The sequence below is a fragment of the Geosmithia morbida genome (assembly GCF_012550715.1).
Source record: "Geosmithia morbida isolate 1262 chromosome Unknown scaffold_19, whole genome shotgun sequence".
Taxonomy (NCBI): Eukaryota; Fungi; Ascomycota; class Sordariomycetes; order Hypocreales; family Bionectriaceae; genus Geosmithia; species Geosmithia morbida.
Window position 1 is genome coordinate 393,272 of NW_023336206.1, and position 16,286 is coordinate 409,557.

At 49.9% G+C, this 16,286-nt stretch overlaps 5 protein-coding genes across 5 annotated transcripts; 2 read left to right on the top strand and 3 right to left on the bottom strand.

The window, feature by feature from the left end:
- Positions 1–673: 673 nt before the first annotated feature.
- GMORB2_3636 (Fungal Zn(2)-Cys(6) binuclear cluster domain) lies at positions 674–2,751 on the bottom strand (the record flags this gene model as incomplete). Its single annotated transcript, XM_035465612.1, has 2 exons — positions 674–2,639; positions 2,684–2,751. The coding sequence occupies 2 exons, from the start codon at positions 2,749–2,751 to the stop codon at positions 674–676; spliced, it is 2,034 nt and encodes a 677-aa protein (XP_035318600.1).
- A 4,206-nt stretch (positions 2,752–6,957) lies between these two features.
- On the top strand, positions 6,958–7,375 carry GMORB2_3637 (uncharacterized protein; the record flags this gene model as incomplete). The annotated part of the gene is made up of 2 exons (XM_035465613.1): positions 6,958–7,263; positions 7,340–7,375. The coding sequence occupies 2 exons, from the start codon at positions 6,958–6,960 to the stop codon at positions 7,373–7,375; spliced, it is 342 nt and encodes a 113-aa protein (XP_035318601.1).
- Positions 7,376–7,404: 29 nt separating this feature from the next.
- GMORB2_3638 (transcriptional activator SPT8) lies at positions 7,405–9,278 on the top strand (the record flags this gene model as incomplete). Its single annotated transcript, XM_035465614.1, has 2 exons — positions 7,405–8,984; positions 9,050–9,278. The coding sequence occupies 2 exons, from the start codon at positions 7,405–7,407 to the stop codon at positions 9,276–9,278; spliced, it is 1,809 nt and encodes a 602-aa protein (XP_035318602.1).
- A 291-nt stretch (positions 9,279–9,569) lies between these two features.
- On the bottom strand, positions 9,570–10,421 carry GMORB2_3639 (uncharacterized protein; the record flags this gene model as incomplete). The annotated part of the gene is made up of 2 exons (XM_035465615.1): positions 9,570–9,964; positions 10,136–10,421. 2 exons carry the CDS (start codon positions 10,419–10,421, stop codon positions 9,570–9,572), a joined length of 681 nt encoding a protein of 226 aa, XP_035318603.1.
- A 1,776-nt stretch (positions 10,422–12,197) lies between these two features.
- On the bottom strand, positions 12,198–14,144 carry GMORB2_3640 (ZnF C2H2; the record flags this gene model as incomplete). The annotated part of the gene is made up of 1 exon (XM_035465616.1): positions 12,198–14,144. The coding sequence occupies one exon, from the start codon at positions 14,142–14,144 to the stop codon at positions 12,198–12,200; it is 1,947 nt and encodes a 648-aa protein (XP_035318604.1).
- Positions 14,145–16,286: the final 2,142 nt, after the last annotated feature.

The following is a 16,286-nucleotide window of genomic DNA, read 5'->3' on the forward strand; positions in this document are numbered from 1 at the left end:
TTTTATTTAATATCCTCATCCTTCTTCTTCCTCTGGTTTCTCGTCTTATTTGATTGCCACCTTTATCCAAGCAACTATGCGCTTCCGCTGGCTTGACCCACCTGAGCAGCCACTTCGGTTGCTGGTGCGACAGGGGCAAATCTCATATCAACAGATCCCACCCCCGGCGAGGCCCACACAATGAATTCCGCAAGCTCGTATCTGGTTGGCACATCAACAAGAACTGGATTTGATGACATTTGTGGGCTAGTCAAAAGGAAGGCATTCTGCAAGTAATATTAATTCCTATGGCGTATTCGTATTATGATGTACAGAACCGGTAATATTCCGTGACAGCGAATTATCACCGCTTACTATACGGAGTAGTATTATTACGGAGTAATACTCCGCATGTTCTACTGAGTACCCGCACCCTTCCCTTACTCTTACAGAATACATAATCATTACGTCCGTCCTATACCCGCTCGCACGTGCCTTCATCCAAAAGCTCGTCAAATACTAAAAACTGACATATAATACAAGTCAGTACATGTATATCACTTGGTTGGAATTTGGGCACGATGCTCGTACTTGTACTTTATAATAATGGCCGTATCGATTTCGCGGCCAATATGTTGGGGAGCACGAACAGCCAGTCATATATCACTTAGTATCACTCAGTACGTGATTACTACTAATAATACAAAATCGACTTGGCTTCCGAGATAGGTTGTTGCTTCCAAGGAAGTAGCCCATCCTTTTGTATCGTGAAGTCTGCTGCCTCCTCGATCAGCACCCAGCGATTGTCGGTGTGATCTCGTCGCACTGATCGGAAGATGACGCTTCTCCCAAGGTCATCAAACACAATCTCCCTTCGCCGCATGCGTAGCCAGTGTGCCTCGTCGCCATCGGCTCCTTCAGCGCTCTCCCGCTCCGCCTCATCGTTACGCAGAGCAATGGCTCTGATCACTCGGCTGTCTCGAAGTGCATTGCAAATGGGATACTGCTCCAGGATCCGTATGGCATCAGCACGTACCGCAGGGTCTCTGCAGTTATATGTCGTTACATATAAAGGCCAGGTCCATCCACGATCCATGGAGAACCCGCAGCTTGGTCGTGCCTGTAGAAGAGTCTCGGAGAGCATGTTCAGCTCGCGATATTGCGGAGTCAGAGCCATGGCTATTTCTAATTTCGAGTAGCGCGTAAGCTTGCCGTAAATAAACGCAACCAGGTATTCTATCCGCAGGCTGGCCGCCTCAAGATACCCCTGCCTGTCTTGATCTCTTTCGCGTAGCTTATTCTCATATAGAGGATCGAAGGCCTCGCACCACCTCTGAAGCCAATATCGAGTCTCAGTTATAAGCTCAGAAAACTCCGGCATTTCCCTGGCCCTGGCAAACCTTCTCTCCAGGTCAGCATCATCGGTTACCTGAGCTAGGTCGATCTGACTGGTCGCTGCTATGAAGAGCGGTTGGTGTTGCATCAAATGCTTTTGCAACAAGCCCCAATAACTCCAGGCCTCTTCGATGGAGGAGAAGGTTATTGGAAGTGTTCCGAGGGAAGTGATATTTGAATGCTTAGGTCGGAAGTAAGGGCAGTGCTTGCTAAACGGCAGAATTCTCGTAGGTCGTTGGAGCCGAAACGGCGTCTGACTGCTTTTTGATTTGGGGCCAGTTTGGCTTTGTGGACTGGGAAAGCCTTCATGTGAGTTCCTTTGTCCCTGTCCTAGAACTGTGACCGCTTCATTCATACTCCACGGAGTTCCCGGGAGACTCGGAGGGCTTGAAGTTTGGGGGCTCGAGCCGGCAGACGACTCGTTGAGGCCCAGTCCCGTCGGGTTTGAGCCGCCACCGGGTGGGGTATCGTTGAACATCTGCCCGGCTAGTGTTGTCGAGTTATTCGCTGTGTACATAGTTGAATTTGTGTAGAAGGGCTGGTTTGGCTGATTGGGTGCGCCTGTTTCCGAAAAAAAAAACACTTTTCTATATGAGCCGGTGAAAGATCTCGACTGTTGCTCCAAGGGCTTATAACATTCTAGGATCTCCTGAACCAACGATGGAGGTGCTGGGGCGATGCTGACCAGGCTCGGGCCATTTTCAGTGCAGGTAGCTAGCTCGTTAAGCATGGTAAAACCATGCGTGACGTGCTTGAGGGCGGCCGGTATGTTCGATCGTTGCGCCTCAAAGCATATGAAGAGTAGCGAGGAGAGAAGTGCGGTCCGCATACCCTCATTCGTCGGCATGGCTTTGGTTTGAAGGCGTAACGCCTTACAGTAGTAGGTGATTGCGTTGATGTAGTGTCTGTTATCGTCGCTTAGGACAGAGCCGATAGGAAGGCCTTCATATGAGTAGGCCTTTCTCAGGGCTCCGATAGCCATTGCCGCAGTCCGTAACGTCGGCTCCTCTAGACTAAGCTGAGGCAATGTGGTCGTCCACAATGATGTCTGGCTCAAACCACCGCTGAGGAAATAGACAGAAAGCGAAGTCCACTCGTCAAAATATGCTCTCTGCTCGCCATTCTTGAACCGTATCGTGTTGATGGACGGCTCATTAAGGACGAGTGGTGCTTTTTTGGTGTGAATGAGCTTCGAAGACGGTGAGGCCCCTGATGAGCGAGGGGTGTTGTCAGGCTGAGTATACCCGTCGCAATAACCTCGCCATCTGACGCAATTGAGGCATGATGGCTTCGTCTCGTCACACTTTACATGCCGCTTTCTACGGTGGTAAGGTTAGCAAGCCAATCCTTTTCCTCTTCATAGTCGAGACACGGCATATTGGATTAGAAGTTGAACTCACTTGCCTGTTGAGAAACGGATTCCTTGGTCAATCTATCAACGAAACATGGCCTTGTAGGATACACTTACATGTTGCACAGCCTGTGCGGGCACGCGTCGAGCTGCGACGAGTGTGTCTTGTCCGCGTGTCAAGTGCGAATCTATGGACTCCTCCACGGCTAGTTGCAGCTCCCGCAGTCCCAGACGATTTTGATGGCGGTTCTAGCTCCGGATCCGATGGCGATGGTGGTAATGCGAGCAGAGGGCTAGGACTATGGCAAACTCGAAGTCAGCTCCGGCTGCTAGGCAGACCCGAAGTTGTGCATTTGAAAAGAAGTCGTAGTCACAGAAGCACATGTACAGGATAAAATCTTGAAGCTAGTTTTTCCACTGTGTGTCCCTGCGACTTCTGGTTTCTGTCTGTAGCGGCAGAGGTTGAGCCACGAAACAAGGAGGGGACAGGCACGACGACATTAAACGGAAAGGGTGAGTGGATGTAGAGATGTACAAGTATAAACTCGCCTTGGCTTTCTGGTATCTCGGCTGGGGCCAGATCTGACAGAGATAGAGAACTGAATCTCCATGCCGGTAATGTTTGGATGGTGTTGTGTCGGTGAGCGTTGATTGAATGTAATGGAGGAGGGGCTGAGGCTTCTAAAGAAGAAACGCATATATCGATAATTTTTGGCAGTCTAGTACATATAATTCCTAGCGCGAAGAAATATATTAATGAATAAATAATACCCGAGTATTTATTAATCGATTTCCGTCAGTGGGCACCAGCCACCAAGTATCTGACCAACAAAACACGAAACCTCAACCTGTATTGGCTGAGTAAATAGCAAGCCAGAGGTTCCAGGGACCTTCCACAATCATCAATGCCAATAGACTGATGTACGAGAAATTTGAATACCGATATACTTCCAATACGGGAAGTCCCAGGGAAGGGATACTATGGCACTGCTCGCACTCAGAGTCAGGACAGGGCTAGCACTGTTCTTAGTGCCGCTCTGTACGAGTAGTATGGAAATACATGAGTCCCCAGCCCCAAAGGCGGCCGCCACCAATGTCATCAAGTGGGTGACGTGAACACACTAGTAATAGTAATCGGAGGGATCCAGCCAGTCGAGATAAGTAAAGAAATGACTAGAGCCCCATTCCGGGTGGAGGAAATACGCCTGGGAGAGATGGCGGGACACAAAAGCTGTATCGATCCACATTGCCCGACTAAGAACCGGTCCCCCCTTCAACTCAGGTCAAGGCTCCTTGATGTCGAAAAGAAAAGGAGCGGTACTACGGATCATCCACAATACTCTTCTGCGTTCCCCCATAGTTACAATATCGCAAGTATGAATATATGTGCATCATACTGCCCTGCTTGCGCAATAGCAATAGCATTCTGCTCCCTCAACTATGCATTTTGGACCTTGGGGCGGACTTGCTCGTAAGAGCGGCGGGATTAAAGAGATCAGCGGCGGTAAAAAATTCGGCGAGAAGAAAATGCGTACATCGTAGAGAGATTAAAAAGTCGACAACAATAGAGTGGGCTTTGCCGCGACACCGGAACCCACACTGGGACTGGCGATTCATCGTCTGCAAACGCCGGCACGCCTCATACTCGTATGCCTGTCGCAAGTCTCGTATACCCATATCTTATTATTTAGTGCCTTCCTTACCTGCTTCGCTTGCTGAGTTCCTTAGTCCAAAGCTCGGCCCCTTGTTCGCGAGTTCGGTTCCTTTTAGGTGCGTGTGATAAGTATAGTATCGTACGCATGGCAATCACCCCTTCTCTGTTGTCACTGCATGCAGCGTATTATCATTAGTATCATTGCGCCCATTGTATGTACGACTCCTCTGTCCCGATAATAGGGGAACAGCCCTGAAGGCAGTCGAAACTTCCTCCTGCCCGATCCGCACTTCCCCCAGAAATCCTCCGATCCTTTCCCATGCATGCAGGTTTTAGTAACGCCGAGCCAACACCTTTAAAGCCCGTTATCTCCATATACATCAGTACAACAAGGGGGCCAAGATTGGAAGAATGGATGAGGCTAACGACGAGGAAGATCTATGCAGGCTGGTGGTGTAGCATGCGGAGTTGGGATTCCTTCGATTATGAGTACATGCGATTACACCAAATGTAATAATATGTGCTAGACTCATATGGTGTGCACATATGTTGTAAAAGTACAGTATGCAAACGATATGTATCTAGGAATCGGGATAATAGCGGCTTGTAGTAGAAGCCTTTCTTCACTCTAGCTCGTTCTGGGTCTCGTCCCCTGGACATGGGGTTGCGGTGACCTTCCGCTGTGGGATCTCCTGTCCGCGGAATACAATGTCCGCGGTAATGATGAGGAGCATTTTCAGTCTGAACTTGTCGTCAGACCCAGTCTCTCGAGCGGCCGACGGTTCTAATAGTGTCTCTGGGGACTTGCATCATCCCCCTTTATTGTGCTCCGAAGGACCGTGCAACGAACCCCTGATGAGCGTGTAAAGTAAAATCTTCGAACAAGGCTCCTGATAATGGCTCCGAGACCGCCGCAGAGTTTGAATATGATTATTACTCGATGATAAATATCACCTAGGCTAGGTAATACGCCCTCGAAGCTAACCTCAATCCGACTAACTTTGCCGGGTTCGACGAGATGGACTTGCTTCATTACCCACTCTAACGCCCGCTTTACACTTTGCGGCACTTTTCGTTGGTTACAATGTACAGATATGAGTACACGTACGGGGGTTATTCGTGCGTCTCATTCCTGTATATTAGGGCGCTCATATGCTTGTTGTAAACTCACGAAAAACTGCTGGTACTAATAGCATGCACCCACGTGCTGCGTTTCCCGTGCACATTAAGTAGAAGTGAAAGGCTTGAAGAGCGGCGCCCGGCCGTAAAATTGAACTCAATATTCAACGCCGATACATGGACTGGAGAATCGAAGTGGTGTCAGTTTTGTTGTCAATTGACGTTCAGCCGAAGGGATCATACTAATAACCTTTTTTTCTAAAGCAATAATAACCTTACGGTTTCTACTTGCAAGTTAGTCATACGAGTACCAAGGTATGGCTGGCGGGTCTTTTAGTGTAATAACCTCGGCTATAACTTTTCGTTGTCTTTCGGGACCAAGGGAGCCAAACAAAAGGCAAGTGCTATCACGTTGAATACACCCAGTATGTTGCAGATAAAACGTTTGAGCAAGTTCTACCATAGCTGCAAATGCTGCACTATATAGCTTATACCGGTAATATCCGGTATCCTAGACTTACTCCGTACTTACCCCGTCCATGCTCACTATACTTTATCTATATTGTGTCTTAAATATCAAATTGATGAGTTTTTTCTAGCTGCATAGTCATAAGTGATAAAACTGCGGGTAAAACCTTAAGGCATATCTTGAATGTTGATCCCTCTCACTAAAGTTGAGCCACCCACCGCCAACGTCTTTTGGCTCGAGGGCGATATCATCGACTTAGTATATAACAGTTGTTATACTGACAGGAGCTATAACGCTCTGAATATTGAAAAAGCTAATGTTTACTATTACATAATTATGTAGGCCAATTATAGCAAGATATAGCAAAACGTATGAGAAGTTAATGTACTTCTCTCTGCCTCTGCTAATCTACTAGTGAAGACATACTGGATCTTTGATGAAAGAATGAAGAAAGATTGTCACCAACCTCTAAAGAAGGGCTACGCATGAAACTAGGGGCGCAAATACCGAATACATTAAATATTTCGCAGACCCCTCCCCCTCAATGCATCCATCGAGGCTTCAATTCAAAAATAAGGTTCATACGTCTGCGAGCACGATGCCAATCCTCAGCAAGCATGAGTACAGGTTAAGTTGCGGCGGCTTGTTTGAGGAAAGGCAGGTACATCGATTGTAATCTTTAGCTCGTGCTTCAATGCCCCATGACATCCAGCCACTTGTAGGCTGTAGCCAGTTCTTGACCTGTTCACCACAGCCATTAACACAGCCGCATTACTGCTCTGCAAGCTGTCGCCTACCGATTACGAAGACACGGGTGCTCTAGCAACTTCCCTGAGAGCTGGAGCGAATTTTCACAGCAACGCAGCACTCCAGAGCGACACTGCGCCCTCCCTTCACTGTGCCTGCTGCCCCTCCGAACATGGGAGCTGCATCGTCCCGCACTGGACTACGAGAGAGCAGCTAGTAGGTATATAAGAAAGCCGAGGAACCATGTTCGAAGAAGGCCGCTACTCCGCCAGCTCTGGCGACTCGGACCGCGATAATGATAACGACAATGATAACGACGCGGATGAGGTCATGGAGGACGCAGACGAGGGAGACGAAGGAGACGAGGGAGACGACAACAATAACGAAGACGACGAAGACGATGGCGACAATGACGAAAATGAGGCGGATAACGATAATGACGAGTCCAATGATAAGATCATTAGTACTGAAGGCGACGGCGATATCCATAACACAGCAGCTGAGGGTGATGACGGCGAACGGCTGGACGCCAGCGGTCAAAACGAAGATGTGGACGAAACTAGCCCCCATGTGACTGACCGTCAACGCGAAAAGCAACCAGCGACCACGCCCAAGCTGTTTACAGAATCTCGACGGCCGCGTGTGCGTCCGGAGGCTGTGACAGCTCGACTGTACGATATCGTGCCGACTATGGCAGCACCTCAGGCGACGAGCATTAATGCTATGGCTATAACGCCGGATCTGCGGTACTGGTTTACGGGCGGGTCAGATGGGTACATTCGCAAGTACGATGGCCCAGGGACCATCAACGGCAAGCTGCCTCTAACGGTGGCGCAGAAGCACCCGTTTGTGGACAGCGTTACCAAAGCCGGTATCCTCATGTCGTACTGGGAGAATGAAGAGCCCTCTATCCCGGGCCGCAGCGATCAAGATCATAACCTGTCACACGTCTATTCTCTGGCTGTGCACTCAGAAGCCCTGTGGCTTCTTTCGGGCTTGGAATCTGGAGGCATCAACCTACAGAGCGTGCGTCACGATGAGGGGAAGAAGATCCACTGCTTGCAGCAACACACTAACGCTGTCAGCGTTCTGGTTCTGGCCCAAGATGAGAAGAGCGTGTTAAGCGGCAGCTGGGACAAGAACATTTTCGACTGGGATCTAAACAACGGCCAGATCAAGAGGAGCTTCGATGGCAGCGGTGGTCAGATCTCCGCTATCGAGCTGCGCCCGATGGGCGGACTTCCGATGCCCACGATTGAAGACGAACCACTTTTATCAAGCACAATCTCGACAAACAACGGCGTTCCTCCAGCTAACGGAGTCATGGCGTCCTCGGGCAACCGGCCGACGACGGCTAACGAAGGCGATGCAAGCGGTAACTTGTTTGGAGATGGCAATGGGCATAGTTCGGGGAGTCCTGAGCATGCAAGCCTATTTGGTGGCAGCGACGCTGGAAGTCTCTTTGGGGAAAGCACTGGCGGCCCGACGTTTGGGCAGGATGAGGATGACTTCAATGGTTCCATGGGCATGATGCAAGGCCATGAGAACGAGGGGGGCATGGACCACTCGGCCGACATGGCAATGGCAGCAATGGACGTGATCAAGCCGCCTGAGAAGGAGGAGGACCTCGGCTCGGGTCCACTGTCAGCGGGAGATGACGCTTTGCATGTGGATTCTGGTGGCGGACAAGGAGAAGCAGCTACACAGGCGCAGAACTCCAACGGTAGACCCTCGCCGACTCCGACTGCCGACTCTCAGAGACCCAATGCGATACAACAAACGGATCTCACTTTACAAGAACAGCAAGAAAGTACTGCCTCCGTCTCACAGGAGGTCAAACTTGAATGTGAAGGTGGCCAAATGCTTGGAGAGGGCCAGCAATCGACACTCTCGCCCAAGGCGGTCTTGTCACTAGGCAACGATCAAGAGGGGGCAGGAAGAGCAAACGCCAACTTCGACCCGTCCCAGACGTGCCCGCATACTTTCCTTTCGGCTGCAATCGATGGAAACATTCGAATATGGGACCGGCGCGTGCAGAAGCCTGTGGCACGCATCGGGAACCGACCGGGTGTGCCGCCGTGGTGCATGAGCGCGTGTTGGGGCCCAGACGGCAACATGATTTATGCGGGACGACGCAACGGGACGGTCGAGGAGTTTGACGTGCGCCACGCGAAGAGGGGATGGGGACCCGAGAGGGTGCTCAAATTTCCGGCTGGCAGTGGTGCCGTCTCGGCCGTCAAGCCTATGGTCAACGGGCGACATCTTGTTTGGTGAGTGAAAGACAACATAACCCCTTTTGTTATCGACACGCATGATTCTAACAACAGGCGAACAGCGCATCCCACGATATTCTCCGTTTGTACGATTTGCACGACACTGGGTCTACCAAGCACTCGACGGTGCCGTTTCTCATCATTCCAGGCCCCCCTAGAGCGGGAGTTATTTCGAGCCTCTACATCGATCCTACGAGTAGGTTTATGCTCAGCGCAGCTGGTACGAGGGGATGGGAAGGCACCAGCACCGAAGCGTTGATTGGGTACGAGATAAATGTGATCAACGGTTAACCGGTCATTTTCCTATTCCACCTCCTATTATTTACCATATCAAATCTTATTTCTTGGAGATGGTCAAGAGGGTTGGGAATATTGGTTTTATTTAAAATACCAGTATTGATCCATTTATCCACACACGGTATAGAAGAAGCAATAAAATACCCTTTGCTTATTATTGTCTTTTTATATTTGAGGTTGTAAGTCTCTTTTTCTGAATGTTTTTGGTCATATGACCTGCTTGGGTAGATAACTAGTAAAGCTGAGCCCCCATTCCCTGGTCTCGGAGATATAGTGACTGATCACCTATCGATCACGAGCACCACCCGGACAAAGCGCAGGCAACTGCGTCGGCTTCACAGAGACAAAACTTATGCTATCGTTAGGATGGATTGAGCTGCCTCGATCGGAGGTGACGCTGTCAGAGGACGAAGACTTGTCTTCGTTCGGACTGTCCGAGTCGTCCTCTGAGCTGGCCACATTCTCAAGCCAGGCGTCCACGCATCGATCGTGGCCTAAGTGTGGCAATCTGGCTGACGGTGTGTCCGGGCGCTGCTCATATTCACCTACCTGCTCTTCCTCGTCGTCTTCATTGTCGCCTCTCCTTGTGACGTCATCCTCGTCACTGTCTTTCTCCTCTCCCTCACCGTCTTCCTCTGCTCGCCTTGGACCTGAGGTGTTATACATCCATGTAGTCTTATCTGTAATCCTTGGCAGTGAGCTAAATAATACCCCTGACATATTCAAAGGCGAATATACAACGTTGGTATCCGTAGACGCCGAGGGATATACTCGCTGCACCTTCTCCTGTTGCTGCTGATCGGCATATCTGTGGCCAGGATGTTCAGAGGTTCTCATATAGAAAGATCTACTTTGGTATTCAGAGGCGCTATCCTCAAGCTCCTCCGTCACTGTGAATGTCGAAGGATCCAACGGCAATGTAGGAGACGACGGCACGTGGGGTGGCCGACTAAAGGACTCCCATCCACGGTATTTGGGTCTGGGGTCATCGGTGTGCATTTGACTCCAGTGATAGTCCCTACCCTGATCTCTGTTTGGGAAGGCCCTGAGTTTCCGGCGCTGTGCCCACTGTTGTGAAGTGGTGAAAAATGCTTCGGCACAGGCGTCAAGGAAGCCGGCTTTGTGTTTGCGAGGCATGCCGTGCGGTATGTGACGTGTGTGTGTGTGGTAGAAATAGGGTAGATGTATATGTTAGAAGAAGAGATCAGGCGGTATGATGTCGCAGTAAAGAAGCTGTTGAGTATGAGAATTTGTTTAGATAGTAAAGAGGGAGACGTAGTGGTAAAGGATGATGCAGTAATCACAGCAGAAAGGCTGTAGTAGTCAAGGGGATTATATATGGCAGTAAAGAAGAGGTTGTTGATGATGAGGCAAGAGTATGGGAGAGAGGAGATGGGATCTCTTCATATACATCTTTTACATACACATATAGTGCTCTAGGCATTCTTTACAATGCTCATGATGGTAGTCTTGCTTAGCGCTGCAGGCAAAAAATGGTTGTGTTGGATTGAAGCTTACAAAAAGGAGTCTCATGTTCTCTGCCATGTCGATGGCATTGCCGTAAATAGAGCCTCCTAGTTGGCATTATCCAGTTTGTGGACAAAGAATGTTTGCCTTGGTAAAGGGAGGTTTAGAAGAAAAAAACAGTATCATACTTTTTAGAGGCTCTTCCTTGACATTGTTTACTTCATGAAACTACTAGGAACGTAGAAGATAAAGGATGTGTGTGTTATGAAAGAATAAACCACAAATAATGGGCTACGAAGAAGGAATTTATAAACGAGCATCAAAGAAAAAGGGGGTATCAATGAAAGAAAAGTTTTCAACAATGCACTTCGTGATAGTTGTGAAACGACCGTGCTTTCGGAGAAACGAAACGAGGCTTTTATAAGAATTCGTAGTTGACTAAGGGGTGTTAAAAACAAAATATTTAGAAATGAAATTTTTGTTAGATCGCCATGTCACTATCCTTTGCTAGAGGCTCTTTGTTGTTGGGGAAGTTCGACTTACACAGCCTATTGTTTGAGTATATACTACTAACTATTCCGTACTAGTCAGTAAGTACACCACTTCTCTCCTTCTTCCCTCCTTCTTGTTATAGATCCTATGGCATGAACTGCAATCATAAGATACAAGACATGATATAATGACTACCTACACCACATGAGACCGACACACAGAAGGCTAAATACGAGAGACTGATGAATTCAAGGTGCTTCTATTAAAAATCCCATCCTAATGCTTTACATAGCGGTAGCAATCGGCTCACCCTCTGCAAAAAGGTTCTAAAGCATCGTATTAAACGACCTATAAACAATACGGGACAGAGGCTGACAAGGAATTAGGAAGAAAGCTTTAACTCTATCGCCCTTTACACCTTTTTTTCCGTACAGCGTCCGCAGTGGCCGTATCCAACAAACATGGCCCTCAACTCCGTGTGTTCCGCATAATGGGAACCCCATCCCAAGTTTGATATTAATAAGGAAAAGGAATAAATATATGTGGAAAAAAAACGCTGGCCGTTTCGCTAGTTCAGTTGATAGAATACACGACGACAAGGGTTGGGCCAGAGTCCATTGGTAATCATTGTCGCCGCGATCCAGGGGTTTTTTTTCCCCTGAATAGGAAGAGACATTTCGTTTGGCGCAATGTCAAAAGTGCGCGTCGTGGCGTGGTCGGGTAGTATATAGACATTATCGACAGGTAGAGATGAGAAAAAGGAAAGGAGGGGAAGTCGATGAGTATATGACAAAAAAAGAAGAGCGAATATCAAGTGTCAATATTTGGCATGAATCAAGGAAATGATGTAAGGTGTGACTCGAGTGAGGGGTAATCAAATAGGCATGAAAAGAACAAGAATAAACAATGCATCGAAGAAGAGGGGTTTTGGGGCATGGTTTCCTGTGAGATGGTTCATGAGCTTCTGATTTGTGAATCACCAAAGTATCCCATCATCATGTTGCCCCAGTCGGACTGAGAATGAGAGGGGGCAGCAGAAGGAGCATGTTGGGCCTGGGTCTGGGTGTGGTCGTCCATCCCTTGGTTGTGAATGCTATCCCATTCATCAAAGACAGGAGGTACAGGGGAATATTCGAAATCCATAATGTTGCTGCTGTCTCCACCATCGCCGGCGTGTGCCAAGGACTGCGGCTGCTGAGACTCTTGTTTGATTATTGAAGCATGTGAGGGAGTGATGGGCGAGTGGTTTGATGTCAGCGGGGAGTGGGATGCCGATGACGGAGGCGATGGGCCAGCAAAGGGTTGCGAGGCCATGAGCATGGGTGGAGGCTGGAAGGTGGCTGCGGCGTATGGATTGTGGGCGTTGGGTTCCGACGCCAGCATAGGCTGTTGCTGCTGCTGAGGCGGCGGCGGAGGCGGCATCGAGGCAAACGACATGCGAGGATCCTGGTAGGAAGGAGGAGCAGCCATGGGGTTGTGAGTCGGGAACGGGGTAGGCGTGAGCTGGCCACTGTTATCCATGACTATATCGGCTAGGTCATAGGCAACGCTGGCGATCCACTGGGCCTCGCCCTCATCACCCGAGAAGAACTCGAGTAGATCTTGCAGCTGGCCAGGGTTCTCCTTTTCTAGAAAACCTTGGGCGCGACCCGTCTTGGTGGGGTGCCAGCTAAAGCGTGGGCGGCGAGGGCCATATTCGGAATGCTTGCTGGTTATGAGGGCATCCCAGGCCTCGTGAATGAGGGGTTGGTGGAGGAGGCCATAGACAACACGCGAGTGCATCCACTCCCCCTTTGTCATTCCCGACTCGAAGTGACGGGCAACGTGCTCGACATGACGTTCGCGGGCGGGGTGAAGGGCAGAGCAAAAACCGCAGGCCCAGTACTTGCGCTTCCTCAGGAACTTAACCACCTTCTCGGCGTGGGGGCAGGTGGTGCAGCCGTGGCACTGCTTGTGGTGCTGATTAAACGAGTTGGAACCCCAGAAGCTGCGGTTGCAGCCAGGCTCGGGGCAAGGATACTTCCTCCACCGCTCATGGAACTCGTCCTCGTGGCGCTTCCAGTCGTACTTACGCTTGAAACTTGTCTCGCATGAGGTGCACCAGTAGATGTTGTGCTTGCTGGTGGAGCCGCTGGCACCGACCTGGCCGCCATTCATAAGAGGTGTGCCCGTTCCAGGGTTGATACTGGGCGGCATGGGCAGGGGCGCCTGCATGCGAGGCGTGCAGTTCGACCCGGTCGAAGCCCATGACATGGCCGAGTGCGACGACAAGTTGGAAAAGACCGAGGCGTGGCCAGAAGAGCCGGAGCTAGTCGACGAAACGGAGATCCGTGGGCGGTGAGCAAAGGGAGCAGCTGCACCTGGGAAGGCCATCATGGCTGCAAAATGGCTCCCATCGTTGGGCGTAGGCGCAAACGAAGGCGAGGTCGCGGCGGTGTTATTGTAAGTCGTCGAGCAAGTACGGGGAACATCGCTGGGAAGTTGCATGTCGGGTTTGACCTCAGGGGCAGCATGCGAGGATGGAAGGGTTGGAGTCGGCGTCGCGGAAGGAGACAAGACATGTTGCGGGCTCTGGGCAGCCTGTGGTGACGATGACTGTTGCTGCTGCTGTTGAGCTGTGGGAATTGGAGGTGGAGGACATTGCGGCGGAGGCGGAGGGGGGGCAAGCGATGGCGGCGGCGGCGGCGGCGGCTGGACCTGTCCTTGATGAGACTGAGAGGGCAGTTGAGGGAGCGACGATTGGACGGGAAAGTTAAACTGTAGCGTTGGGCTGCCGTCGACGAGCTGGTGTAGAAGGTCCCGAGACATGCCTGAGTCTATCAAGACCTGCAAGTTTTTTCTGGCCTCGGCAAGAACATCTTGCGGTTGCTGTTGTAGCTGCTGCTGCGCCGGCGGCGGCATGTGCGGTGATTGACTTGGGTTCGAATCCATGGCTCTCACATTGAGCGCGCGGCGCGAGAGGCGGTTAGGGGGGAGGGGGGCGAATTGATGGTAGCGACAGTGGTGTAGCAAAGGCTACAAAAATAGGGAAAAAGGCGGGAAAAAAGGGCCAATAAGAAATCCTGTCAAAGAATAATGAAGAAAATGGATTGAACGAGTGGACGAACGTAGCGAAGCTGGCAACGATAGTGTTGATGGCGACGCCCAGGCAGTTCAGGTGAAGGTTTGGCGACGGGCGGGCCGAACGGTGATGGACGGTGAGAGCAAGCCAGGAAGAAGAAAGGGAGGAGGACAGTAGTTTAGGAGTGTTTTGGTAGTGGCGGCCCGTGGGCAGTTGACTGATGGTTATGGTGGTACCTGGGCACCATAGGAACCAAAAGAGGAAACCCCCGGCCCGTATTGCTCAAGCTCATCAAACGAGATGGCTTTCTTGTCGGGGGTCTCTGTGCTTTGCAGCGGGCCCCATCGAGCACCCCTGACAGAGTCTTTGTCGGCTTTGTCCCCTGGCGTCTTTTTCCCCCAGTCACAGTAGCACGGGAGGTCGGGGTACGTGTGGTGGTGTAATCTGTAGTATAACCGACTTTGGTGCGAGAGACGCGGAATGGTGTGTGCGCGTGTGCGTGTGTGTACGAGTATTACGGAGTACGAGTACCTGTATGTATGAGAGAAAGTGTGTGTGGGCTTTGAGAGAAGTCTTGGGGCCTTGCCGCCTTGGTGACGATGTGGATTCACAGGGATTGGGGGCAGACAAGGAGACAGGGATGTCAGGGGCCAGGGGAAGTGGAAGTGGAAGGTGGAGGAGCCTGGAAGAGAGAGAGAAAAAAAAATACAATACGGAGAAAAGGTACGGAGCCACGGGAAAGGAAGGAACACCCGCGGGGGCCATAGACAGACACTGCAGATTGCCTTTCTATGAGACGCATCCTGTACAGAGTAATGATAATACTACATGTACTACTACTACTACTACTACTAATGCACCGTGTTCTGTATGCCGGCTGGCTGCAGAAAGGCAATGCGACTTAATACTTAGAAGTACAGCTACTAATACGGAGTATTACTAGTGGTAATACTCACAGTGGTAACGAAACTACAATTACTACGATCACAACATTACGACTAGAGGATCACAAGTACGAGTATTACGCAGTAGCATGTGAGCACTGGACGAAGGAGCCATGTTCCTCTGTCCCTCGTCTCGTCATCTCCTCGGTCCTTCCTTCTTTCCTTCTTTCCATCTGTAGGTACCTTTTGAATATTCGCCACCTCCCCTGACATGTGTGCCTGGCGGAAGGTACGGATAATATGACAGTGCAGTACATGTATGCTCCTGCAGTGTGCTGCAGTGCTTTGCTGCAGTAGCGCAATCCATTGTAGTTCAGTGCAGCCATGGGCTACGTTATTTTAGCACCAGCGCCAACCCCAACCCCAACTTGCGAATAGAAGTGTTAAGGCATGTATTACATATATAAAGAGCAGTAGTATATCCAAATGTATTATTTTGTAATCATTGTCACCACAACGCGTACAATATGTAGACGTGATACTTATACTGACAGCCCTTCCGGCTCTTCTTATTATGGTGGCGTGAACATATATTTTTAGCTGGTATTGTTCTCCGAGAGAGAGCTTCCATCTTTATCTACATATACCTATGTTACTCCTGCTCCGTACGAGTACAAGTACTCTAAATCCGTAACTTACTACGGAGTATTTAGCTGCTGCCACCTTTTTTTATGGCGTCATCTAGCAAACGAGGTTGTATCCGTAGGACCCTGTGTTCTTCTCTTGTCCTTCTCATACCGGAGTACACCATAGTCCTACTACTTGTATACCTGCACAGATGTGAAGGGTTCAATCTTTCTATAATTACTCGTACAGAGCAGTGGTGTATCTGTTTTACCATCTCACTGCGAAACAAGGAAAAGAGAGACATTGGGAGAAATATGTATGTTGGTCTTTCCCGATCTAGATCACATCACATGTTCATCTATCTTGCTGAATTAACAGCACGATACCCAACTCTCTCAAGCCAGTACGAGAGTTCAAAGAGCAGATATCAACGGGTATTAACTCCGCATATCCAATAATAACACCCATTCA